General features: G+C 49.9%; 9 protein-coding genes and 1 pseudogene across 9 annotated transcripts; 4 read left to right on the top strand and 6 right to left on the bottom strand.

Moving 5' to 3' along the window:
* Positions 1-63: 63 nt before the first annotated feature.
* Positions 64-473, bottom strand: YALI1_A18188g (uncharacterized protein; the record flags this gene model as incomplete). The annotated part of the gene is made up of 2 exons (XM_002142955.3): positions 64-335; positions 467-473. 2 exons carry the CDS (start codon positions 471-473, stop codon positions 64-66), a joined length of 279 nt encoding a protein of 92 aa, XP_002142991.1.
* Positions 474-847: 374 nt separating this feature from the next.
* Positions 848-2,698, bottom strand: YALI1_A18166g (uncharacterized protein; the record flags this gene model as incomplete). The annotated part of the gene is made up of 1 exon (XM_500182.3): positions 848-2,698. The coding sequence occupies one exon, from the start codon at positions 2,696-2,698 to the stop codon at positions 848-850; it is 1,851 nt and encodes a 616-aa protein (XP_500182.2).
* Positions 2,699-3,476: 778 nt separating this feature from the next.
* YALI1_A18156g (Misc non-coding) lies at positions 3,477-3,657 on the bottom strand (annotated as a pseudogene).
* Positions 3,658-4,258: 601 nt separating this feature from the next.
* On the bottom strand, positions 4,259-5,999 carry YALI1_A18133g (uncharacterized protein; the record flags this gene model as incomplete). The annotated part of the gene is made up of 2 exons (XM_068281848.1): positions 4,259-5,619; positions 5,963-5,999. 2 exons carry the CDS (start codon positions 5,997-5,999, stop codon positions 4,259-4,261), a joined length of 1,398 nt encoding a protein of 465 aa, XP_068137949.1.
* Positions 6,000-11,611: 5,612 nt separating this feature from the next.
* YALI1_A18076g (uncharacterized protein) lies at positions 11,612-12,178 on the top strand (the record flags this gene model as incomplete). The annotated part of the gene is made up of 1 exon (XM_500180.2): positions 11,612-12,178. One exon carries the CDS (start codon positions 11,612-11,614, stop codon positions 12,176-12,178), a length of 567 nt encoding a protein of 188 aa, XP_500180.2.
* An 836-nt stretch (positions 12,179-13,014) lies between these two features.
* Positions 13,015-14,616, top strand: YALI1_A18062g (uncharacterized protein; the record flags this gene model as incomplete). Its single annotated transcript, XM_500179.3, has 1 exon — positions 13,015-14,616. One exon carries the CDS (start codon positions 13,015-13,017, stop codon positions 14,614-14,616), a length of 1,602 nt encoding a protein of 533 aa, XP_500179.1.
* A 993-nt stretch (positions 14,617-15,609) lies between these two features.
* Positions 15,610-17,703, top strand: YALI1_A18036g (uncharacterized protein; the record flags this gene model as incomplete). Its single annotated transcript, XM_500178.3, has 1 exon — positions 15,610-17,703. One exon carries the CDS (start codon positions 15,610-15,612, stop codon positions 17,701-17,703), a length of 2,094 nt encoding a protein of 697 aa, XP_500178.3.
* Positions 17,704-18,241: 538 nt separating this feature from the next.
* On the top strand, positions 18,242-19,417 carry YALI1_A18010g (uncharacterized protein; the record flags this gene model as incomplete). The annotated part of the gene is made up of 1 exon (XM_068281847.1): positions 18,242-19,417. The coding sequence occupies one exon, from the start codon at positions 18,242-18,244 to the stop codon at positions 19,415-19,417; it is 1,176 nt and encodes a 391-aa protein (XP_068137948.1).
* Positions 19,418-20,616: 1,199 nt separating this feature from the next.
* YALI1_A17983g (uncharacterized protein) lies at positions 20,617-20,945 on the bottom strand (the record flags this gene model as incomplete). The annotated part of the gene is made up of 2 exons (XM_068281846.1): positions 20,617-20,894; positions 20,939-20,945. The coding sequence occupies 2 exons, from the start codon at positions 20,943-20,945 to the stop codon at positions 20,617-20,619; spliced, it is 285 nt and encodes a 94-aa protein (XP_068137947.1).
* A 2,024-nt stretch (positions 20,946-22,969) lies between these two features.
* Positions 22,970-23,575, bottom strand: YALI1_A17957g (uncharacterized protein; the record flags this gene model as incomplete). Its single annotated transcript, XM_500177.3, has 1 exon — positions 22,970-23,575. The coding sequence occupies one exon, from the start codon at positions 23,573-23,575 to the stop codon at positions 22,970-22,972; it is 606 nt and encodes a 201-aa protein (XP_500177.3).
* Positions 23,576-26,106: the final 2,531 nt, after the last annotated feature.

Raw genomic sequence — 26,106 nt, 5'->3', positions numbered from 1 at the left:
CCGCTACAGCTCAGCAAATGGTACAGTACCATTCACATCTATCAAACATGCATAAATAACTACTTACTTGGAAGGATCGTTTCGCTGGTAACCAAGGTATCCCTGAAGTCGGTGGGTGGGGAGCATGTCCAGGTACTGCTCGGCCAGGTTCTTGCAGTCCTCAAAGTGGTTGGGGCCAGACTCCTCGTAGCACTTCTCCAGAGCCTTTCGCACGGTCTTGAGAGCCTCCAGTCGGATGAACTGCTCTCGTGTGTAGCTCTCCTGGGCCTCTCGGACCTTCTTGTGGTCGTTGTAGTTGATGTCGTCAAAAGACACGAGCTCGGGTCGCTGATGTTCTGTGTTAGTTTCTGTCTCGCGCGCGGTAAAATCACGTCGGCGACGTTGTGGAGCAACGGAACGGCGATTCCGCGCATTTTCGCATCCGGATCATTCCTCAATGAGCGCCTATTGGCGTTTTCGTACTCACCAGACATTTTCGTATTCGAGGTGCGTAGTCTAACTTGGTGATAAATCTGTGTTGTGGTTGGTTGGTTCCAGGGTGATTCCAAACCTTATATTATTAGTAAGGCGAAATGAATAATCTGAATTTATGCAGGATGGGAAATGGGAATAATTCGTATAAAAAATGGGAAAAAAATTGCAGCCGAAAAATAACCGCAGCCTATACAAATACAGCCTCTGTGGGGTTTTATGTAATTGTTTCAACCCTACTAATTCTCTCTCTCTCTCACTTATCCAATCATTTTCATTCCGCACATCTATTAGAATGCCTGTAACTATCCTAGTTATTTTGCTACTCGTTGCCAATTTTCGTTGTTGAATCCTCCATTCGATTTCCATCTTTCGCTTAAGCCTCCGCAGTGTCGAGGAAAAAGTAGTTGCCGTGAGCCTTCTGCTCCTTGTCCATCTGCGAGTCCTTCTTGTTAATTCGGGGTCGGAACGAGGTGGGGTCTCGTCGGAAGGTGACGTTGAGAGACTTGAGGAACCGGTTGCATCCGGTAAGCAGAGACTCGGGTCGTCGGGCAAAGGCCTCGACGGAGGGCTGTCCGTCAAAGACAATGACTCGGTCGGCCAGGTAGGTGGCCATGATGAAATCGTGCTCAACGATAAAGGCGGTCTTCTTCGAATGCAGAATGAACCGTCGAATGACCTTGGCACAGATGATTCGCTGCTCGGAATCGAGGTAAGCGGAAGGCTCATCGATAAGGTAGATATCTGCGGGCTGACCCAGAGCGAGCACAATGGCGACTCGCTGCAACTCACCACCAGACAGGTTCTGGACCTCCTGGTCGATAATGTCGTCAATTCGCAGAGGCTTGTAGACATCGGTCTGGAACTGGGGGTGATGCATGGAGGATCGGATCTTCTTGAGGAAGAGCTGTCGCACGGTACCAGTGAACTTGGGGGCAATCTTCTGGGGCTTCATGGACACGTTGAGCTTGGGGGCCTTCTGTCCCTCATCAGGAGCCACGGCGCCGGCCAGAAGTCGACAAAGTGTGGTCTTTCCGGTACCGTTCTCGCCCATCATGACAATGATTTCCGAGTCAGTGAACTCTCCAGACTCGACGTTAAGCTTGAAGTCGCCCTGAGTTCGGCTCATGGTGGGGTACTTGAAAGATCGCGACTGGTCAAGGGGGGTGATCTCAGTGGCATCGGCGAGTCGGAACTGCAGAGACTCGGTTCGGAACCGCAGGTTTTCGGTGGGGATGTGACCGTCCAGGAAAATGTTGATACCTTCTCGCACAGACGAGGGCAGAGTCACCACTCCGTAGACGGAGGGGACACCGTAGAGAATGCAGACGAAATCGGACAGATAATCCAGCACTGACAGATCGTGCTCGACAACAATAATATAACCGGTGGAGTCGATGAGCGACCGAATCATGGCAGCAGCATGCAGACGCTGCTTGACATCCAGGTATGAGGAAGGCTCGTCAAACATGTAGACCTGGGCCAGCTGGACACAGGACATACCGATGGCGAATCGCTGCAGCTCTCCTCCGGACAGCAGAGACACCTCTCGCTTCCACACACCCTTGAGCTCCAGGGTGTTGACAATGTTCTCAAAGTCGTCCTTTCGCTCCAGCTTGGCCTTGAGCAGCTCGCCAACCTTCTGCAGGGGTCCCTTGATGGCTCGGGGCAGGTTGTCGACGTACTGGGGCTTGATGATGGCCTTGAGGTTGTCTTCCAGCACCCGAGTAAAGTAGTTTTGCAGCTCGGAGCCTCGGAAATGTGTCAGAATCTCCTGCCACGTGGGAGGGTCCTCGTACCGGCCCAGGTTGGGCTTTTGCTTGCCTGCAAGAATCTTGAGCGCGGTACTCTTGCCGATACCGTTGGTTCCCACCAGTCCAAGAACCTGGCCTGGTCGGGGAGTGGGGAGTCGATGCAGCTTGAAGGAGTTGGCCGAGTATCGATGGGTGACCTCAGAGTCCAGGTTTGTGGGCAGGTTGATAATCTGCAGCGCGCCAAAGGGGCACTTTTTGGGGCAAATACCACATCCGATACACAGCGTCTCGGAAATGAAGGCAATCTTGGAGTCGGGCGTCACCTCGATACACAGCTTGCCGGTTCGCACCACAGGACACGACTTTTTGCACTCCTGTCGACACTTCTTGGGCTTGCACTTGTCCACGTTGACAATAGCAATACGCGTGTTCTTGTCTCCGTCCTTGACTTCGTTTTTGTTCTTGGGCGGCATTATGATGTTGGAGTTCCGTAGTTCTGTGGTTCGTGGTGTGCCAAATTTTTGCACCCTTTGAAAAATTACCCAACCTTATTTCCGCACCCCTTCCAGTTTGGTCGGTTCCAAAAGGGGAAATAAATTAGGGCTGGCAGAAGGAGCCGTAAGCAGCAAGAAGACGCCGCTGATTGGCCAGCTGCACATTTGAAGTGTGTGTGGATCACGTGATCGGCAACCGTGGAAACGTGTGTAGGGTAATACAAACTGCCACAATAGCCTAGTGGCTCTTATCCCCCGCTCTATTGGTCTACTGCTTGGAATCGCACCGTAGCAACCTCCAGTAACCCTACTTATAGTAAGCAGGTGAGACATGGCTTGAACCGCTGCAAATACGGTAGCAATGAGATACCAGAGGTAACCAGAGATAAGCAAGAGACACGTGGTGGTTGCGGAATTATATGACGGTCTCGGTGGCAATATTTCTGCTTCAGTCTCTGCTTCTATCTTCACCGTGCGAGTTCTCGTACTCTCACCAGAGTAGATCTGCTAGACACCCCATATTTTTATTTGTCAGAACTTGAATCTACGTACATTACTTGTATTTACGTACATCCGTTATTTGTACCTACAAAAAAATAAAAAATGATAAAAAAGTGCATTAATCCCTACCTTCAGCCCTCATAATACGTATATATATTTTCCGGTCGATGTATCTGGATGCGACGAATAACGAATGAAAATCTCATGTCGAAATTAACACTCTTCATCGAGTTCAACGATGTACTAACTCGCGCCCCCCCCCCCAGGAGGGTGTGTGCTTGCTCATTCACCAGAAAAAGTTCTAGATTCAGTGATAAATCTACAGGATGGATCTCGTCCTACGACCCAGCTGGATTCCTCTCATTACTATGTGGGACTTCTTCATCATTATGTGAGGGAATTAGCCAGGTATTACCCCACCCGGGTATTACTTCAACCCCCCCCCCCCCCCTTTTTTTTTTTTTTTTTTTTTTCTGTTTTTCTTTGAATTTTTTTTTTTGGATAATTCGGCTTTTCTTAAAAAAAAAAAAAAAAAGGGACTTGAAAAATGTCTAGCGTCTCATCAAAATGCTCTATGTTCTCCAAAACTGTTTTGGTGCTACTGCAGACATTCTGGACCCAAGCAACATTCAAACCTTTGCAACGGTGCCAGAACTTTGTTGTACGTCCTTGGAACGCCTGTCTTCTTTTTTTGTCCTCCATTTTGCCCCTTGGTTCTCCTGTCAATACTCGTACATATCATATCATACATACCATGGCAGTAATTACCGGAACACAGCCGCACGCACAATGTAGCCCACCACCAATTCTCTACAAACTGCTCCCACGGTTCCATGTTCCATGCACGCGGCCCTGATTTCCACTGTACGACCGTTGAAACTGATATGTCCACAGCTCATCGCATCGGCGGCTGCATACGTACATGACGAGAAGCAGACCAGTCCTACACACCCCCAGCTCTATACATCAAAAAGTTATTTATTGGTTATATATAAAAAAAGCCCTACCTCGATCTGTCTAATACGTCGTTGGAGACACTTAGGAGTTGATCTTGACAAAGGCAGCAGCCTGCTGCTTTCCAATCCACTGCTGGACCTGATCGGCGTTGAGACCGGAAGCAAAGTCGGTCGAGTCGTCAAGCTGGACAATCTTGATCTCAGAGTTGTCGCCGGAGAAGATGACAGCAGCCTTGAGGGTACCGGAAGTGGGTCGAGTGAAGTAATCAGCAGATCCTCCACCGCCATACTGGGTACCGGTTCCCTGCCAGGTGTGCAGGTGGTTGGTGAGTCTGTCGTTACCGGAGTTGAGAACCTCAAAGAGATCGAGCTCGCCACATCCGGTGGTCCAGCACGAACAAGAGGCCTGGCCGTACTGCAGAGTTCGGGGAATCTGGGCGTTGAGCATCCAGATGGCGGGCATATCAGCGTTGAAGCCCTGGGAGTTATCCTTGGGCATGGAGAACTCGAAAAGGAAGATTTTGTTGGTTCCACCAAAGCCATGGTAGGCAGGAGAGCCCTCTCGGACGTAGCCACAGTCGTTGCCGCCGCACTGCTTGTCGGACATGATCAGGAACTCCTTGTTGGAGGGGATGGTGACATCGCCAAGAACCTGAGGAGATCCGGCACCGGAAACTCCGTCAGTGCCGCAGAAGGACAGGGAGTTTCCGAAACAAGAGTCCCAAGTACCGGAACCAGCAGTTCCTCCCTGGTGGTTCAGGAAAGTGAGACCGTCAGACTGGCCAGAAGAAGAGCTGTAGAAAGCAGATCGCTTCCAGTCAGAGTTGCCAACGGGAGCCTGAGAAGGCACGTTGGAGGGAACGGCAATGGTGGAAGAGGGGATAGACTGGGTCTGAGAAGACAGAGACTCCCATCCCTGAGGGGGGCCAACATAAGAGGGGCCAGCGGTGGGGGCACCGGTCTGGGTGGCATAGGTGAGAGCGTCGGAGGGCTGGATGGCGAAACCGTTCTGGTCAGCGTAGACAACCTGGGTGACCTGCACAATCTCGGTGACAACACCTCGCTTATGAGCGTGGTGGGCGTGGAACTCACGCTTGGCGGTCTCGCCGCAGTCCTTGTCCTCCTCCTCGACAGCATCACGCTTGGCGTTACCGCTGTTGGGGTAGTAGACAGCAAACTGCTTCAGAGACACGGGGCCTCGGAAGGAGATGGAGAGCTCCTCGTTCAGAGGGGCCAGAGGGCCAGAAAAGGCCTTGACGGCGGAAGAACAGGTACAAGAGCTGGAGTCCATGCCGGTGATGGCGTTGTAGGAACCAGCGAAACCAATGTTCTGGTAGGTGACTTCGGACACCTCGTTACAGTAGGTGTTGCCAGCAATCTGCTGGCATCCGGAAGCATAGGCAAAGGAGAGAAATGCCGAGATTACGGCAGATGAGAATTTCACTGGGTTAGTATGACGTTTTGGATGGCCGGATTTTTTCTCGCATCTTTTCCTCGCATCTTTCTCGCATCTCCCATCCACAGAGTTGGCTCCACTGTGCAGCAAGGCTTTGGGTTTGAGATCCCGGGATCCCAATCTAGAAAAGGGATATCTCGTTCGGGGAGAGTTCAGGAACCGTAAGCAGTGCAAGGTTGGTGTGGGACAACAAAGTGTAACTGTGATAGTGGTTGCAAGGCCGCAAACGCCTCAGAAAAGATACTCGAGAGCAATGTAGCATCAAGCCACAGAGTAATAGCTCGAGGCAATAGCCCAAGGGCTCGGAAATGGTTGGTCTAGACCACCAACTATGCACCCTGCCACAGGGACTATGCACATGTAACATGCATAGGTCATAAGTGGACGGTGAGCTGCGGGAAAAAGAGAAAAAAGGGAGCCATGCAGAGCCAGGAATATATCTTGAAACGGACAGAGAACGTGAAAATCTTTTCACTTGGCGCAGTATGGGCGTGTGTCACAGAGTGGGTCGTAGTGGGTCGTGGTGTGGGTGTCGTATCTGTAACAGCCCCACGTTGTGCATATGTATAGTGTTTGGAACAAGGGGTCAGGGTCCAGGGTATCATATGTGATAGGGGTCGATGGAGGAGGGGTATAGGGGTTGTTTGTTCAGCTGACGTTTTACATGGGTTGTGGGTGGCTATTGGTGTGGGCTGGTGTGTCTTGGTGTTGGTGTGTTGTGGTAGTGGTAGTGGTAGTGGTTGTGGTGATGCGTGATTATTAAGCAGGGGGCTCGGAATGTGTGTGACAGGACATGTAACAGAATGAACTGTACAAGACATGTCAGACTCGAACTCCCAGGAGTGGGAAGTGACAAGCTACACTCGTAGCGTGAGCCATTGTGTGCTACACCATTCACCTCATCACCACACCACACACCACCACCGCTTGTCGTCGAATATGGATGGTATATACAGAATGTGTCCCTTCTGTCGATGCATTCGTGTCTGTCTGTATCTGTGTCGATGTCGATACGTTCGTGTCTCTGTGTCTGTGTCCAACTTGTCGTGTGTTTGGTTTGGTATCGCGTGAATTCTCTCTGTTGTTTCTCTGTCCGTGTTGCTGTATTCTCTGTCTGTCTGTGTTGGTAAGTCCTGGCGCTACGGCCCCAGCCGGTTGATACTCACTAAGGAATGACTGAGGTGAGAAAACGGAACGACCGTGGAAAAGAGCGAAAATCTGAGATGATGATGAGGAAGCAGAGACGATAAAAATAGGAGATGAAGGGGAAGTGTGTAGCGAAACACAGATTAAGGTTTCTATAAAAGGTTCATCAAGGAGATACTAGCTTTTGGGTTGGATGCTTTGGAATGTGGTTTAGGAGTGCTAGACATTGGAGCTGTAACACTGTCAAGTGGAGTCCGCCGGTTGGCGTTTTGGGGCGCATTTTGAGTCATTTGATAACATAGCGCCGGGAAACATCATCCGCTCTCTATTGGGCACCCCTTTGTAGGCCCAGGTGGCCAGACATCGATAATCGAGATATCCCTCTAAACTCAAAGGGATAATAGAGGTGGCTCAATTCGGACTAGTGTCGACAACAAAGATGCGCGCGACGTGCCAGGTAGGAAAAGGCTAATTAAAGTTGGTGCAAAGCTGCGCACACAAGCTGATTTAGGTTCCCTTCTCAGCCACGCGTATTTTCGAGTCTAGCATTTATAGCATCCTATCATAGGTGTTAGGGGTGGGTAATATTGCTCGGGGGGGCCGGTGGGGGCGGTAGAGACAGGCTCCGCCGTGGTGAAACCTCCGGCCTCTTTTTGCTACCTTTGGGGCGAAAAGCCGAGTGCGGGGCTGTTTGTCGTGAGGCTGGCTGTCTCTCCGTACTGGCTCATCGTGGTTAGAACCAGGCTGGGCGTGACAAAGAAACAAACTCTATTTTTCCAACGCGCACTATGCAGCGGGGGTGAAAAAGTTGGTGGATGAAACAGCAGTGCAATTGTCCAGTACATGTACTGGCAGACAGAAGGCAGAGGCACGACGTGTATGAGCCATGTAAGGGGTTGACCAGATGCATTGCATTCAAAGGGGTATGCGTTTGGACGAGTCCAGCCAGGCCAGCGCTATAGTGAAGAGCGAGTAGGGGACGTGTTCTAGTAGGAGTTGGAGTACCTTGTATCGGACTCGGGAAAAGAGCACACGACTGGAATTGCCACTTGTATTCTGGTGAGTTTGGTCTCTAAAGAATGGTTGATATGCACAAGAGCTTGGTATGCTTTACCGTTGTTTTAGCCACTCTTTGGCCGCTCTACTTACAGTTCTGGAACGTTCAACCAGTAGTCACAGGTTTGGTCAAATGTGGTGTGGTTGAATATGGGCTAGTGTCGGGGATAACGAGCGAGTGCCGGGACAACTGGCGAGTGTCGGGATAATTGGACATTGTGAGATTTCATAATGGTGCTTGTACCAATATTGGACCGTGCAGTCTGTTGTCCTGTACACCTCATTCAAATGCACTCCAGTCGTTTCTTTTCTTGATCTTCGGAGATCTGGAACTGCCATCAGGGCCGCGGAGAAAATGCCCCAAAAGAACGGGGAAATTGGTGTTTTGTTTCATCGGGTTATTATTGGGTATTATGAGGACACCGGCGAAATATTTTCTGTTCTTTGGCCACAAGACTCTGTCACAGATTCTGTCCTGACTGCATAGTGCATGGTAATAATATCCCCTGAGCGGAGAAGAGGAGAGGAGACGGGTGACTTGGTCAGATGACGTTGAATGACATATTTGTGGCGACCACCTTTGGGATATTCGTACAAGTATCAACATGGTACGATACAGGACTTGTACGGTACTCGTACGGGCATTGTACTTGACACACTTCTTACCCCATCTTCATCCATCTCTGTCATTGGATCTACCAGACATGAACTATCCCAACGGAGTATCTGCCGAAAGCCCTACGAAGAACTCATATCTTTAATATGTTGTCAACTCCCTATTATCGTCGACTCCTATTATGGGACTCCTTTCTCCTGAAAACAGTGCATTCTGCGTGGGCTCTTGGCGTCGACTTTTGAATATCACCGTGGCATGCTGTATCCTTGGCCAAACAAAATGAAACCAGCCGTGTCAATGCCAAGTAACCGCCCACTGGGGAGTAGACCTTCCATTTTAGGTGAATGAGAGAGTCATTGGCTGATTCCACAAGTACAATTAGTACGGGTGCAGTACATTCTTGTACTTTTTTTTGCACTTGGTCTTCACTTGTTGTCACTTGTTGCATTGTTCACTTGTTGCACTTGCACTTGCACTCGTACGTATTGCAGCGTCGTATCGGACGCCCTCGCCCACTGCTTGCTGTGGGAATTGAGTGTGGTCCCCTGCTTAAGGCAGTAACATGACGATCTGTCGATCTGTCGATCTGTCGATCTGTCGATCGGTTGATCGACTTTTCTCAGCACAAGTTTGGGCTCCACACAGCTAAAACCGCAGTAGCCTCCAAGACAATAAAAACATGTCAATATTACCAGATAGGCTCTGGACCTGAAACCTGGGACTTGTTGACGAGAAAGAGACAAGTTTGGATGTTTATACTTGGTGGACAACAACCAATGAATCCGCGGGTCCGAAAGACCATAATATCATCGTACGTCCCCCTACTTTTGGCGGGAACGTATCGCTGGACTCTCCGGGGCGTCCACGCCCATCTTATAGGAGATCAGTTGATCGAGGAATTATGGCAAATGCAGCCCCGATGGTTGCCGTTGTTTACCATTGTTTACCGTCTGCGATGTCCATGTCTCGAAAATAAATAAGCACAAAAGACGGCAAAGAACCCGTTCGGAATGTGTTTGATCGCGTTGTAAATAAAAGTCCTGAGTGCGCGATTTACAAGGGTTCTCGGTGCGAGTGCGAGTGCGAGCGCGAGCGAGTAGTACAAGTAGTGTGCTCGTAATACTCTTGATTACTCGTACGCTTCTCATGCTACCAGATACTATCCTCCATCCCAACATTACTCACATCTGACGCTTGGGCATTGTACAAGTACATACTGTACCCGTAAAACGCACGATACTAACGCTTGAGTGAGTATCACGCTTGGATCTTGGACGTTGTATCTTACGACTTGGACAATGGTTGGGCCTTTTGGTTTGGTTTGGTCTTGTACATTCCGATCCCGCATAATATACGTGTGTGCGTGTACATGATGGGAGGGATGAGGGATGAGATGAGGTGAGGCGGATATGTCACATTGGAGGTCAGTTATGCATCGATGTTCCATAGCCCACCCCGCACCTATTGTTGCCTTGTGGTTTGTCTATGAACCCCTTGTGTTTTGGGCCCGTTGGCTTGTAGTCGTGGAATGAGCTTTTGGGCTTGTTTTCGGACTTGTTCTCGGGCTTGTTCTAGGGCTTGTTCCAGGGCTTTGTTTTTCGCTCGGAAACTCTAAGCCGGCGCGTCGTCATAACAAACGAAAACGAACAGTCCACGGAAACGAACAATACATAGACACTAGAGCACACGACACGACATGGACATTGGTGCGACTTGCAGTTGGTACACGTACACCACTCGTGCAATATGTGTTAGTGCGGGCGTCCACGTCCTGTTTTACGTGGCGCATACGTGTCGCGAAAAGGGCAGTGTGGGGGTTGTACCAATGACGTAATGCACCAAATACTCACAACACCTTGATACAAAAATGTACAGAAACTTGTATCAATAAATGTGGTATGACGTCGGTTTTAACAACAGCAAGCTATTGTCGGACATTGAACTCAGCTTGTCTTACCGACACGAAGATTCAGGTCGGAGTTCGGAGTTATAACCTAGTATATGTTTGTCAGACTGCGTTCGAGTGGGCCGTGTTTGCGGGTGGCTCTCTACTGTACTTGTAGGAGCGTTGGTGTACCAAGGCAGGGGTGGGGACTGGTGTTAGTGAGAATACTCATGGCCATATGTACAAGTGGACCTGTTCTGTGGACATTTTCAAGCGGCCAATACTTGTACAGAACAGGTCAACCTATTCTCACCTCTTCTTTTTCACATCTTCTATTTTCATCTTCAGCTCGCCAAACTCTGACCCTGCACTCCCGTTAGTCTTCACATGACAGTATGCACTTCCCGTTTATTGTGCACAAGAATAGACGTGAGAATGTGGGGACTGTAGTTCTTTTAGGGCCAGTCTTTCGGATGCACTGTCATGTCGGGTGACATCACCTATCCTTGGTTCAACCGACGATATGGGATTCCTCATCCGCCTGACGAAGCGTGATTTTCTCTGCTTCCGTGTTTCCTTTGATGATGCGCAAGCGTGATGCGCGAGGGTGATGCGCGATGAGCGTACACAACGGGAAGTGCAGCACAGCTGGTGCTATTAATAGACGCGTTATCGAGGAGGAAGTATGAACCGTGCGCCATGCTGTGAGTAGGAGTACGAACATGTACTGGTATCGCAGAGTACGTGCCGTAACTGAAGCATCCCATGTGAAAGCGTTCTCAAGTTCGGAGTGATGCTACGTGCCCTGGACGCTCAGTTGGAGTTGATAGGACCGAGGACCGCTACCGATAATGACGATGCTGGGGTTGGTGGCTGAGTGACGTTCGACCAGAAGACCACAATTCGAATGAGTAATACAGGTTGATGTGGATATCACACTTGATGGTAGAGCCATCAAGGTGAACAATCGTCACAACCAGATCAACGACTCGGTCCTATCGTGGCTGAACCACGAGTAATCCAGAAACAGAGCATCGTCCATAAACCGTAGAGCGAGTGTAAGGGAAGTACAATACAAGTCACACTCGTAGATGTACAACAAGTTCCGTTCCGGTTCGTAATCGTACCGCACTCACATCCCACGTGAATTCCCCACCTCCGTAAGACGAAAAACCAACAGCCACATCGCGACATTGAAGTAGTTACATACATGCCGCGATATATAACCAAAGGAGGAGCCGCGATTCTCCCTCCCTCATCAATACTCCTTTGCAACATGTTCATCGAGTCCTCCTGGGAACAGTACCTGCAGCCACTCAAGGACCTCGTCCAGAAGGAACTTGAACTCGAAAGAGCCGGGTTCGAAGCCGTCAAAAACCAACTTCAATCGGATAACGCACAGTTGCAACAGCGCCTCGTTGCTGCTCTGGGCGAGTTGGACGACCTCAAACGACAGCTAGAAGCACAGAAGAAGTTGACAGCTGCCAACAAGCCCACTGGCTGGGGAGCTGCTCTCACTAATACCAGTCCCAACGAACTCGCCAAGGACATCACTCGAATGTCAACGTTGCGTGCCGGTGCAACCTCCCTCCAGAAACTGAAGACCATTGTGGGTAGACAGGTGCCTCTTGGACCCGAAGACTGTCCCGACCACAAGAAGAACATACCCGACGAGCAAAAGGCGTGGAATCGGCTGGGAATGAAAGTTCTCGACGACTTTACCTACTTTGGCATGCGCAACATCATTTTTTGGATCATCATTGTCTCTGGACAGCCTATTGACAAGGTTGCGGTTGAGTTCAGACGTCTTCGCACTTTGGAGAGAGATCTGGTCAAGGGGTGAAAAACTAGGGGTAGAAAGTTGCATCCAGAAGTGAAGTGCTATATTATATTTATTGGATTATTCGCGTAGTTGGCATTGGATCGATCACCTTTTCTACTATTCACTATTATTCACCATTATTCACCATTTTGTTAAACCTCCAACTAGAACCCGGCACTTAATCTCCAACTACAACTCAGGGTCGCGTGTTCGAATCCTCCGCCCCACATTCTCGAAACTCTAATTCATACCCAGTCGTCGGCTCAACTTTTGGACTGAGAGTAATCAAAAAAGTGATTTTGGGAGAGCCAAATACGACAAATCAATAACTAGCCATGCACTGGGGCAAAGTACGGGGAAATGCACACGAGGGACAACAGGCCGATAGAACAGTCATCTGCGGAGAAATCGACGAATCCAAAGAAAGCAGCCGACCTACAACCAATAGTCAATCTCTTCTCTACTAGATATGCCCCACCAAGGGTCTAGTTCCTGTCTGAGACCCGACCCCACAACCCCACATTACCTGCAAAAAAAAGGCATGGTGTGCTCAAGGTTTTTATCTGGCGGCAGATATCAGGACATGTGCATGGTTGACATTGATGTTTCTGGGCACTTGAAGAGACGATAAAGAGTGTCTAGCGACTCAATGGAGCGTCAAGACAGCAATTGTTGGCCACTAAATGTCCAGCTTCTCGACAGACCCCCTCCACCTGAAGAAAACATGTCTCGCCACTAACCCTTAAGCTGGAGCCTATGGCTATTAGCCTCTACCCCTCGTCCTCGTGAAATCGAATAGGCGCTAGTATAAGACAGTGAGAGAGACCGGAAATGTTGGGTGTACAACTTCCGCCACAATGTCCTGGGAAACAATCACTCCTCCTACGCCAATCGATACGTTTGACAGCAACTTGCAACGTCTTCGAGACTCTTTCGAGACCGGCAAGCTCGACTCTGTCGACTACCGTCTCGAGCAGCTGCGAACCCTGTGGTTCAAGTTCTACGACAACCTCGACAACATCTACGAGGCGGTCACCAAGGATCTCCATCGACCCAGGTTCGAAACCGAGCTCACCGAGGTACTGTTTGTTCGAGACGAGTTCTCCACCGTCATCAAGAACCTGCGAAAGTGGGTCAAGGAAGAAAAGGTGGAGAACCCCGGAGGCCCCTTCCAGTTTGCCAACCCCCGAATCCGACCCGTTCCTCTGGGAGTGGTGCTGGTCATCACTCCCTGGAACTACCCCGTCATGCTCAACATCTCACCTGTGATTGCCGCCATTGCTGCCGGCTGTCCCATCGTGCTCAAGATGTCCGAGCTGTCTCCCCACACTTCCGCTGTTCTTGGCCGAATCTTCAAGGAGGCCCTGGACCCCGGTATCATCCAGGTTGTTTACGGAGGTGTCCCCGAGACCACCGCCCTTCTTACCCAGCATTGGGACAAGATCATGTACACCGGAAACGGAGCCGTTGGTCGAATCATCGCCCAGGCCGCGGTCAAGAACCTGACTCCTCTAGCTCTTGAGCTTGGTGGCAAGTCACCCGTGTTCATCACTTCCAACTGCAAGAGCGTTATGACGGCCGCTCGGCGAATCGTGTGGGGCAAGTTTGTCAACGCCGGCCAGATCTGTGTCGCTCCAGACTACATTTTGGTTGCTCCCGAAAAGGAGGCCGAGCTCGTCGCTTGTATCAAGGAGGTGCTCCAAGAACGATACGGCTCCAAGAGAGACGCCCACCACCCCGATCTGTCCCATATCATTTCCAAGCCCCATTGGAAGCGTATTCACAACATGATCGCCCAGACCAAGGGAGACATCCAGGTGGGTGGACTCGAGAACGCCGACGAAGACCAAAAGTTCATCCAGCCCACAATCGTCTCCAACGTTCCAGATGACGACATTCTCATGCAGGACGAGATTTTCGGACCCATCATCCCCATCATCAAGCCCCGAACCCTCGGCCAGCAGGTTGATTACGTCACAAGAAACCATGACACCCCCCTGGCCATGTACATCTTCTCTGACGACCCCAAGGAGGTGGACTGGCTACAGACCCGAATCCGAGCTGGTTCTGTAAACATCAACGAGGTCATTGAGCAGGTCGGACTGGCCTCTCTGCCTCTCAGTGGAGTTGGAGCTTCCGGAACCGGAGCATACCATGGAAAGTTCTCCTTCGATGTCTTCACCCACAAGCAGGCCGTTATGGGACAGCCCACCTGGCCCTTCTTTGAATACCTCATGTATTACCGGTACCCTCCTTACTCCGAGTACAAGATGAAGGTGCTCCGAACCCTGTTCCCACCGGTTCTGATTCCTCGAACCGGCCGACCCGACGCTACTGTTCTTCAGCGAGTTCTCGGCAACAAGCTGCTTTGGATCATTATTGCCGCCCTTGTTGCGTACGCCAAACGAAATGAGCTGCTCATCACCATTGCTCAGATTATGTCGGTGTTTATTAAGTAGATATGATTTATTATGAATGATAAAGAGATAACAGCGGGGCATGTATGTACGAGAACAGTATATACCAGTATAATATTGCACTTCAAGTACAGTACATACAGTACATACTGTACGAGTACATAAAGTACATCCCAGTACAATTCTGTATATACATCACTACAAGTATATACATCACTACAAGTATATACAGTATTCAAGTACTTACTATACTCGTACTCGTACAATATTCGTTCTTGTCAGAAAACAAGTAGGTGGAATGTCATGAATTGTGTCCATACCAAGCTGATTTGGATCGCATATAGCTACTAGCGCAAGTATGTATCGGCGTACAGTACAGTACATACCAGTATAGCACTATAAGCAATACCACCACTATTATATAACTATGATACAACTACGATAAAAGTATCTACATACTGTAGTACAAGTATTCGCACTGTACAATAGAAATACTTGTACATCACTTCATTGACACATTACCATTGAATTGCACCGATTCTGCCCAGGTTCCACGCATCATGTTGGTTTTCTTTTTTCTTCTTTTTCTTTCCCTTCTTTTTCTCCCATTTTTCCTTCTTGCTTTTGTTAAGCATGATTTGTTATAATTAAACTTTAGTTGACTCTATGTAACAACTCTGACCAAACTCAAGTACACCAAAGTACAATACTTCAGCTTCTCACATTGTCATCTACAACATCCCAAAAACCCAAGCACAAATAGTCGCTGAAAACACCTCAAATCGCACTCAACACAAGAACTCTCAGCTCAATCGCCCCTTCCAATGCCCTAACCCCATCTACGCGAGCCACAAACGCCGTCTATCTGGTTGGTAACGAACTCAAACCACCTTGGGCGACTCCATCAAGCATGGGCAAGAAAATTGCATGCGCCCTAACCCTAAAGGCACATTGAACAGGCGTGGGCGGTTTTTTAAATTTTACAACGCCCAATTTCAATTACCACACACGCGCGCTTCTGACTAAGGCTCACCCATGTTGCGACTCCAAGTGTACGCAATTTCGCCCTGTCTGGAGTCCGAGACCGTTACTACATGGGCTCCGGACCGGTCCATGCAGACGCGATCTATCGACGAAGCAGGCATGCGGGTGGAGAAAAAGTTCTTGCATTTCACGGACCCGCGATCTTCCTTGCTGGAGCTGTGCCACGAGATTGCCGAGCGGTTCAAGTCCATCTACCCTGACAACTTTGAGCCCCGGATCGACTTCCTGCAGAGCGACACTGGCCTCGACCTGTCGCCCAGCTTTGTGTCTGGAGACGTGTTCAAGTCCGGAGATGTGGTGAGAGCGATTCTGCGGCTGCCCACAGACATTGAGGAGTTCCGCAAGTTTCAGGGCGAGGCTCCTGGCATCCGATTTCTAGAGGAGGATGTGGGAGAGGCAGGAGAGGTGTCTAAGATCGAAGCACAGGTCGATGATAGCACCATGAGCAGAGATGGCCGCAAGCGAAGACGATACACACTGCCCAAAGAGATCACCAAGCGACTCAAGCGGGACTCGTCCGTCTACTCCGACGGGTTTGGCGTGCGTGATCCCGAGTCGTTCGACCACACCATGGAAGAGGAGGCTATCTACGCCCACACAGTGACTGTTCGACGTCCTCGTTCCCGATACAGCCAGGGAGGCACCGGAACCGGCCACAACTCCATTCTGGAGAGTTCTACTACCTCGCTGATCCCCCCTCCCCGGCCAGATTTCGCCTCGTCCTCGACGACTGGACCTTCTCCTCCTGCTTCCAACAACCATTATCCTCAGTTGGAGAGCAGCCAGGTTGCTGCCGGATCATCTACACCCATCCGTCTTTCTTCCAAGCTCGGATCCACTGTTGTTGATAAGGGAAATGTGTCAAACCCCACCCCTGTTCGAGGCAGCACTTCTCTCGATACCATTCAGACACCCGTTCTGTCGCCGCAGCCCAAGGCAGCTATCCAGGGTTCCCCCATGAAGAGCCCTCCCCACGCACAGAAGGCAATTTCCTTGCCTCCTGTGAAGAAGGAGCCCACCTCAAAGGAGTCTAAAGACAAGGAGCCTGTTGCCAAGCGTGCCAAGATTGAGCCAAGGGTCGAGCGCAAGCCCGAGCCTGAGAGCGACACTTCTTTCTTGGCTGAGTTTAGTGACGATGGCAAGTTTCCCACAGCTCTCATGCAGGCCCGTGCTCAACAAAAGGCTGCCATCGAGGAGAGCCGGCTCACTCAGCAGGCTCTTCGGCTTCACATTAAGAGCCCCCAGTACCATATTCCTTCTGAGTTGGGCGACCACATTTCTCCTGCCAAAGCAAAGGCTTCTCTGAACGCGTGGTTGGGGTGGAAGCATGCCCAGGAGAGTAACTCTCCCGATATTGAGTTAGCTCGACACCGACTGGTTCATTGCACTTTTTCCGCACTGGCTGAGGCCGCCAACAAGCAGCTCGACATTGCCAACAACAAGGTGCAGAAGGGGCAGTTGATGGCCTACCGTGAGACTTTCAGCGTGCGGGCTGATAACAGCTACAAGTGTCTGACGGCGGAGCAAGTTGCTGCTGAGAAGCTGGCTGCTGATGAGGAGGTCGCCAAGGAGGTTGCTCGAATTAAGGCTAGACAGGTGAGCAAGGATGCCCGGGATACCAAGCGTCGTGTCCGTCGGGAGTCCACAGCTGCTGCTAATGCCCATGAGGCGGCCGTGATGGCTGCCAAGGAAGAGCATGACCGTGCAGAGGCGATGCGTGCAAGAGAGGCAAAGGTTCGAGAGCAGGAGGGTGCCGAGGCGCGCAAGGAGATGATCGAGGACGAGAAGGCACGTCAGCTGAAGTTGAAGAAGGAGGAGGAGGCCAAGAAGAGGAAGGAGGAGGAGGCCAAGAAGAGGAAGGAGGAGGAGGCCAAGAAGAAGAAGGAGGAGGAGGCCAAGAGGAAGGAGGAGGAGGAGGCTAAGAAGAAGAAGGAGGAGGAGGAGGCTAAGAAGAAGGAGGAGGAGGCCAAGAAGAAGAAGGAGGAGGAGGCTAAGAAGAAGGAGGAGGCTAAGAAGAAGGAGGAGGCTAAGAAGAAGGAGGAAGAGGCTAAACTGCTCGAGCTGAAGAAGAAGGAGGAGGCTTAAGAAGAAGGAGGAGGCTAAGAAGAAGGAGGAAGAGGCTAAACTGCTCGAGCTGAAGAAGAAGGAGGAGGCTGTCCGGGCAGCTGAGGAAGCCAAGCGCAAGGAGGAGGCTAAACTCAAGGACGCTGAGGCCAAGGAAAAGGCTGCCAAAGAGGCTGCCAAAAAGCTGGAGGTGGAGATCAAGGAAAAAGCTGCTCAAGCGGCTAAGGGGTCCGCCAAAGCTGAGGCGGACAAGAAGAAGATTGAGGAGGCAGAGAAGGCCAAGCAACTTGAGGCTGAAGAAGCGCGAGAGGCTCGAGCCCGACTAGCTCAGGAGCAACGAGAAGCCAAAGCCAAGGCCGCTCAGGAGGCAAAGGAGGCCAGGGAAGCGAAGAAGGCCGAGCAGCAAGCCGCTCGGGAGGCTAAGCTCCGAGCAGCCGCAGAGGCTAAAGAGGCGAGAGCGCGAGCAGCCGCAGAAGCTAAAGAAGCCAAGCTCCGGGCTGCAGCAGAGGCCAAAGAAGCCAAGGCCCGAGCAGCAGCAGAAGCACGTGAGGCAAAGAAGATGGCTGAAGAAGCAAAGGCCAAGAAAAACGCCGAAGCTGAGGCGAAGCAGAAAGCTGCTGAGTCAAAGACTGAGGTCAAGAAACGAACCCTTGGTGCTGCTAAAGCCGCGCCTATTTCTTCCCAGGACACGCATGTTTCCGACTCTCAGGCTGAGGACAAGATGGATGTCGACTCTGATTCCGACTCTGATTCTGATTCTGATTCTGATTCTGACTCCGACTCTGATTCTGATTCCGATTCTGACTCCGACTCTGACTCTGACTCTGACTCTGACTCTGACTCTGACTCTGACTCTGACTCTGACAACGGGCCCAAACCCGAGATCAAGGCGAAGCCGGCAGCCAAGAAGAGTTCACAGATGCCTCCTTCCACCCAACCTCCTCCCAAAGTGAAGCAGACTGCTCCCAAGTCTTCCCAGCCTACTCCTGCCAAGAAGGCAATGAAGGAGGAGTCTGAGTCTGAGTCTGATTCCGATTCGGATGATGATGACTCTGATGACAGTGACTCTGACAGCGAGGACACCTCCAAGAAGAGAACCATTGTCAAGACTCCTGCCAAGAACGCGAAGGCTACTACCAAGCCTGAGCCGAAGACTGCTGCGAAGCCTGCTTCTAAGACTGAGGCTAAGCCTGCTTCTAAGACTGAGGCTAAGCCTGCTTCTAAGACTGGGGCCAAGCCCGCTTCTAAGGCTGAGACCAAGCCCACTGTCAAGACTGAACCAAAGACGGCTGTCATGTCTGAGCCAGCAAAGACTGCTCCCAAGGCTACTGCTTCCAAGTCTTCCACTACAGTGAAGCCCGAGGCCAACGGCTCTGCTATCAAAAAGGAAGGCGAGGCTCCCAAGAAGTCTCCTTTCTCCAATCTCAAGTCTCTCCAGTCTTTGGCCAAGATGGGTGTTCCTGAGGTGAAGGACTCCATTCCTTCCAGCCAGCCCCGATTCTCTCAAGCCTCCCAGAAGAAGACCGAAAAGGAGGAGGAGTCCGACTCCGATGATGACTCCGACGACTCCGACGACTCCGACGACTCTTCTGACGATTCTGATGATTCGGACGATTCTGATGACTCTGATGACTCTGACGAGCAGCCTGCCGCCAAGACTAAGCGTGCTGGAGCTGGGCTCAAGAAAAAGAAGAAGAACAGTGGGTTTGCCAGCCTCATGAACAAGTTTATGTAAGAATAAGTTAATGTATTATTATTATTATTATTATTATGGTGTGTATCCGTGGTGGTGATGATCTTGACCCCATGTGTGTTTCAGCTTGACTCGAAAATGAGGTGATATTCGGATGGACATGTAGCTCTCTACGAGAGATCCCTTTGAGATCATCCGTTACGGAGATGTTGATAGCATCACACATTCTCAAAAAGCCGAATACTAGAAGAGGAAGGTCCTCCTTCGGAACCCGGACGTTCTTGTTGCTTAAACGACTGCTGCAATACGCCCTGAACCAATGTTGAAGAGATTCACCGTACTGGTATCAAAAGACTCCGTTGATGGAACATTCGATGAACATTCGTTGAACATTCGATGAACACGGTGAACATTTGGTGAACATTCGATGAACATCCAGTGAGCAAAGAGGTGACACACCCTGTGCAGGTCGAATCACTGTGCTTGTACCCTAGCACAGTATGTACATACCAGAGTGAGTACAGGAGTACAGTCTGTAAGGCCTATCATCTGTGACCAACTGATCCTGGTTCTCTTATCGTCTGGCCTCACTTGAGGTAATAGTAGAACCAGACTCATAACTTGTCCACATCACAACATCCACCGAGATCGAGCAAGTAACTATTGTCAACCAGTAAGTGACTATGTCAGCCAGAAAGGGAGCCAACAGCCTTCACTTTCTCCGTCCATCGATCACGTGGATCAACATAATCTACATCTATTGAAGTGAGGGCTTTGAAAAATAATACCAAATACTACACTTCTGGTCGCGTAACTATCATGCCATAGTTCTATATGCTGTCTCAACCCCTTCTACTTGCACCAATACCCCTGCTCAACCGGATATTCTGCTTGGAATTTATCAGAAATGCGACCTTGAATTGTACATTTGGCTGGGACAGGTCTGTTCCGAGAGTCGTGCTCTTTTCAACAGCTTGGATGAGACGTTGTTACGCGACATGGTGTTGGCACGCGTTCCATGGTTTGATTTACGTGATTCGGACACATCCACATGAAGAGAGAGTATCAGGCTGCTTGTTTCGCGGACCAAAAAGGCTCTGGATGACAAAAACATCCATATTTACCTGCTCAAAGATCACAAGGTGGCTGCTTCTCTGAGCTGCAACGAGGTGCTCCAGATTGACAAGATTGACAAGAGTGACGAGGGCGTGAAGACACTTTTTGAACCGCTCAAAGAGACCTCAGACATGGAGACCACACATGAAGCTGATTCTAATGGTGTCGAAACAACCACTGGCTGAGAGAAGGAAGCTGACGAGGGTTGTACTGCCACGTCTTCCCCAGGAACCAGGGTCTGCAACGATCGCGGGTCTGTTAGAAACTTGGGTGAGAACAAAAAGCTGATTCACGTGCGGTTTGAATCTTGCAAGGGAAGGGCAGACTGTCTGCTTCACACAGAGACGTCTCTTAGATACAGCGACGGAAAGTATCCAGTGGCCCAAACCACGAGCCGTTTCTGCTCGCACCTGATTCAGAAAACGAGGAAAAGGCTGTCGTTAGCACTGTTCATCTACTTACTGGAACGGCCGGAGCTCTGGTTATCACCTCCAAGATCGAAGAACTAGCCCACAAGCAGACGCTGTGCTACGTATCCAGAGGTTTCCGGATCCAGCACGCTACTGGAGAAGGTATGAACCGGTCTGTGGCTGTTGGAGGGATGGAGGAGGACGGAAATAAGTTCAAGAATGTGTATTGACTTCTGGACCTGAAGTACCCTTGGGAACGGACTGAGGGAGATATAAAAGAGGAGTGGCTCGAGATGAAGAAGAGGGAGCTTTAGGAGAAGATTGAGGCCGAGCAGAAGAAGAAGAAGCAACGAAAAATGCGACGAAGAAGACGACTCTATTGATGTTCTCTGCCAGCGAGAATTTGGAAGCGATGCTGATGACTCGAAAGAACGAGTGTACCGAGACCGCCAGGACGAATGGTACATATATTACCGTGATGATTCGTCGTCATCTCAAGACGACGATATCACCGACGCTCGACAAAAATACCACTACATAGACGAGACGAAGCTTGCAAACAAGCGGTCATCTACGCCAATCTTTTCGGGGATATACCTAATGTCAATCTCAACCCCAGCTCCATGAATGCTGCCAGAGCTTTCAGACCGGTCTACCATCCACGAAATGGCAAACACCTCACTCTGAAGCCAAGAGAGAACGTCTGAGATAGAACATGGGTGCGTAGGTAACCTGTAACTTACTGCACACTCTTCCGTACAAGCACTAATTACTCATAAAACATAACATACACCCATCTACTCTGGTTCATTGTCTAGAGTTTCGCTGCGTGCCCTAACATCTGTGTCATCACAAGTCGTAACTGCACTTGCCTACATCTCCTGTTTACTATTTCCTGATCTGCATAAAGTTTTACCGACAGTTCCCAACGGCGCATCTCTTGGCGGGTCTTGGCGGTCTTGGCTCCTGTGCATGATGCGCAGTTCCGTGTCAGTTCTCATGAGTTTCTTTACTTGCTATTATCACCTCCTGTCCTGCCCATCCAGTTTGCGAGCTCAAAAAATCAGATTTAGACCTATTTAGGGGCAGAACCGAGCGTGTGAGTGCATTGTAGACTTGGGTCCCATCCCGTACAAGAACATACTGTACAAACATGAATCAAAATGTCCCTGAAAGTTTACTGTAATCGCGTACCTATTGGTCTGTAAGACCCACTCTCGATTTCTCGGATCAGCAGAGGTACTAAGTTTGGTTTCTGACAGGGTGGACATTTTTGAGCTATTGGTAAGCAGTGACTTTTAGTGTGAAAAGTAAGGAACCGACAGTCGGGAAAAAATAGCAAACAAGTATATTGAAGGGCACAATTCATTCTGAGATTCGCGACTCACGAGATTCGGTCGTTTAGCTAGCTACGATACCGGGAAAACGTCTGCAGAAGGCGTTCCTGTCGTCAAATTAGCTACATACCGGAAATAGCGCTTTGTTTTACACCCTCCAATGGAATGGGTTGAATTCAAGCTCTGAAACTGTGGCAATTCTGATCTGAAGAGAGACTGGAGAACGTATAGCTCTGTAGCAATTGTATATACAATACCTCTGTCAGATAACAACATGCCGTTACTGCGACAATACTCGTATGCTGAGTCATCGTACTTGTACATCCACCTCTCCTATCGCACGTCAACAACCAATACAACCGCAGTATATGAACCTCCAAATCCAAAGTAACTCTGAGTCCTGGGTTATATCTGTAATACGAAGTGTGCTGAACCTACGATATCCAGAACAAGTCTGTCTCGCACACTGGAAGGTGATTCATCAACCAACTTGTGGGGTATGAAAACAGTGCCAAAGAGGAACCCGATCCAACAGACTTACGCCGAGCTCTGACTGAAGACAATCTTGCTCTAGTTGTTGCGGTCTCATAATACCACCTTCCAACAAGACTAAACCCTACTGACCTCCCCGCAGGAGATCTAGAGCTTGTATTGAAGCACTCGGTGGTTTTCTAATCAAATCAAATCATCGTTAAACCCTATATAATACTGTACTTGTTGGAGATGGGAGTCTACCATCGGTTGTCGTTACCGCCGCCGTAACCGCCCTGGTTGCCGCCGTAGTTGCCTCCCTGGTTGCCGCCGTAACCGCCCTGGTTACCGCCGTAGCCGCCCTGGTTACCGCCGAAGCCACCCTGGTTGCCTCCAAAGTTGTCGTTGTTGCCGCCGTAGTTGTCTCGTCGGTCGTTGCCACCAAAGTTGTTGTTGTTGTCATCGTTGCCGGCCTCTCGAGAGAAGAAACCGCCGCCGTTGTGGTGGTGGTGGTGGCCTCCCTGGGGAGGGCCGCCGTAGCCCTGCTGCTGCTGCTCCCATCGCTTCTCGTCCTTTCGGTCCTCGTACTTGTCCTTGGCCCAGTTGGCTCCGATGGCTCCAATGATGGCTCCACCAATGGTCTCGAGCTTGCTGTGGTTGCCGTTCTTGCCAATCTCGTGGCCGGCAAAGCCTCCGGCGGCGGCTCCCAGAATGGAGGTACCGAGACCTCGCTCACCGTCGTGGTTAGGGGGCAGCTCGTTGCCGTAGCCACCTCCCTGCTGGTTGTAGCCGCCCTGGTTGTAGTTGTTGTCGTTAAAACCCCGATCGGAGTTGTTGTTGTTGTTGTAGTAGTCGTTGCTGGACATTTTATGTGTGGATTGGTTGTGCGAGGGGCAACCTGGGGGATTGGACACGTCTTTATATAAACCGGAAGCCTGTTATGTGACGTAACTCTGCGTTAGGTGGTTATAGATTCAGTCCAAAGGCTATAGAGAGACAGAAAGAAGGCCGAAAGAGCTGGAAAAAAATGCCCTGGATTCCGGACAGTCTGGAGACTCGGTCTAAATCACCGACGTCGCAAAATAACCGCCCCATTCGCCCCATAGACCGCTATTTGGGCCACACAGACCCACCTCCGTTATTCAAAAAAAGACTGAAAGTGCCCAACTCTACGTACGATACGTACATACAAGGATCACACAAGGAGGCCGTGCATCTAACAACAATGGGTCATGTGCATCGACGATATGCAGGTTCAAGAAGACGATTAGTGACTCTTCCAGAGCTCAGATCGTCACCGGGACAATCGGAAACACTTGCTCGAGTCCAAAAGACCCCAATTGGACTTTCACCAAGACGCTCGGGTGGGAAACGGAAAAGTTACACACGAAAAACTAAAGCCCGACCGCTGGATTGCGCACACAAGGAACTCTATCGATGTGCTCAGCTCCGCACTGCTACGATATGATGCCGTACAAGAAGCACACAAGGCGGCGACCACACATGTCGTGGATCAACAGAGAATGGCGCCTTTCCGGTCACGTGAGACCAAATGGGGGGATGTTACAACTAACAGCGTTTTGCTATTTTGCTTTCGACCTAAAAATAGACGGCGAGCTACGAGAACTGTACGGTGGAGAACCCAGAACCACGTGGGAACCTCGTGTTGAGACCTCCAGAGAGAGTATGTCACGTGATCAGATAATATACCACCACTCCTGACTTACTTACTGTACTCAGCCACAATGATGTCAGCTGTGACACCCCCCAAGCCACTCTGAAGGAAGTTCTAGACCTTATCGCCGTGAGTTGATGCGAAGAAGGCCGAGGAAGGTTTGGAGGGGAAGAAGTTTGGAGGCAGGGGAAAACCGCTGGAGTCACATGATTCGACGATGGGACAGGTACAGGGAGTGAGCAGGAGATTTTGACAGTATCAAAGTGTTTTTCCCCGCTTCTTTGGAGCATTTCCACCGTTTCTACGCTTCTCCCGAGGTTCGCTCTCTGGACATTGCTCCCCCACTTTTGGTGGGCACGCTGAAGTTGGAATTGAGGCTGTTTGAAGGTGGTTCCGGACAGGAGATTTTGATTGGATGGCCAAGACGGGCTTGATATTATTGTTTCCGGTTTCTTGCCCAATTTTTGCGGTTTTCCAGTGCATTTTTCACGAGTTGTTCAGCCCCTCTAACACACATGATACAGGCAGTGTTACAGAGCATAGCCGAGCTATTAATAGATACGGGCTGAGATGACGCTACATGGTTCTGGAAGACGGGAATGCAGGTTGTTGTGTGGCTGTGAAACACGAGATCAGGGATTGGGTCACGTGGGTGGGTGTTGTGGATGGAATATGACATTTCAGGTCTTTGTCACGTGTTATCGCGTAGGAGTGGGATTTAGTTCAGAGTATGTACTGGAAAACAAGACTGTGCACTTTATGCTCTGAACTATTTTACGACAGAAATAGTTGAGTGAAATATGCACTGGAAAAAAAAAAGGTCGGTATATCGGAAACCAAGACCGTTAATGTGTAATCCATATTCGAATCTTTGACAATTGAGTATATAATGTCTGCCTTTTTTTTTCTCCCTCCTTGGAGTTGAAAAAGGACGAGCACAGTACTCATACTTGTCCTGGTGGTTTGTTGAGTTTAGTTGGCTTTTACGTACAGTACTTACAAGACATCCATATATGTAGAGTAACGTAACCCAGACAAATCAACAAGTCCGGACCACTCCCGCTACAATACGATACACTGAAAGCAATAATATACAAGTAGAAACAGTACATGCCCTATACTCGTTACCTTGACTCAACGGCCACGAACCGGTATGTACACTTCCTCGACTTTCCCTATTAGGTTGTGTGGGGGCATGTTAGTCTGTTTCAAAGTGGCAATCTATGTTTGTCGTCGAATTTGAGAAATCCGAAAAAGTCGGATAAAAACGGGAAAATAAAAGAAATTTTTGCCAAACGTGTATTTTTCTACCGTTTGTTTGATTACCAGAAAATTTCGTCCTATTTCGACTGTTTTCCCCTTCAAATGAAGACATTTAATCTCAAAATGCACTGTATCACGCGATACACCCCAATATTCGACATTGCGGACCCAAACCTCATGATGACATGTTTGAGAGAAGTATCACAATCTCTGACACCATCGGAGAGCAATTAAACCCCCAATTGTAGCTCTTACAGCTCATATATCGACTCTACGCGACTGTTACATAACTATTTCAGTAATACAGCATATACCGATGTCTTGCAGTATTTACATACGACTACGACCACACAGAGACCCGAAATTGCCTCTATAGCAACCGCAATGGACCACTAACAAGCTAAATATAACCCAAACACTGACCAAAATTAACTGTGCCACTTGTCGGCTCCCTGACGC

Source organism: Yarrowia lipolytica, chromosome 1A (genome assembly GCF_001761485.1).
Source record: "Yarrowia lipolytica chromosome 1A, complete sequence".
Taxonomy (NCBI): domain Eukaryota; kingdom Fungi; phylum Ascomycota; class Dipodascomycetes; order Dipodascales; genus Yarrowia; species Yarrowia lipolytica.
Note: the sequence above shows the minus strand (reverse complement) of the source record. Positions and strands in the feature narration are given on the sequence as shown.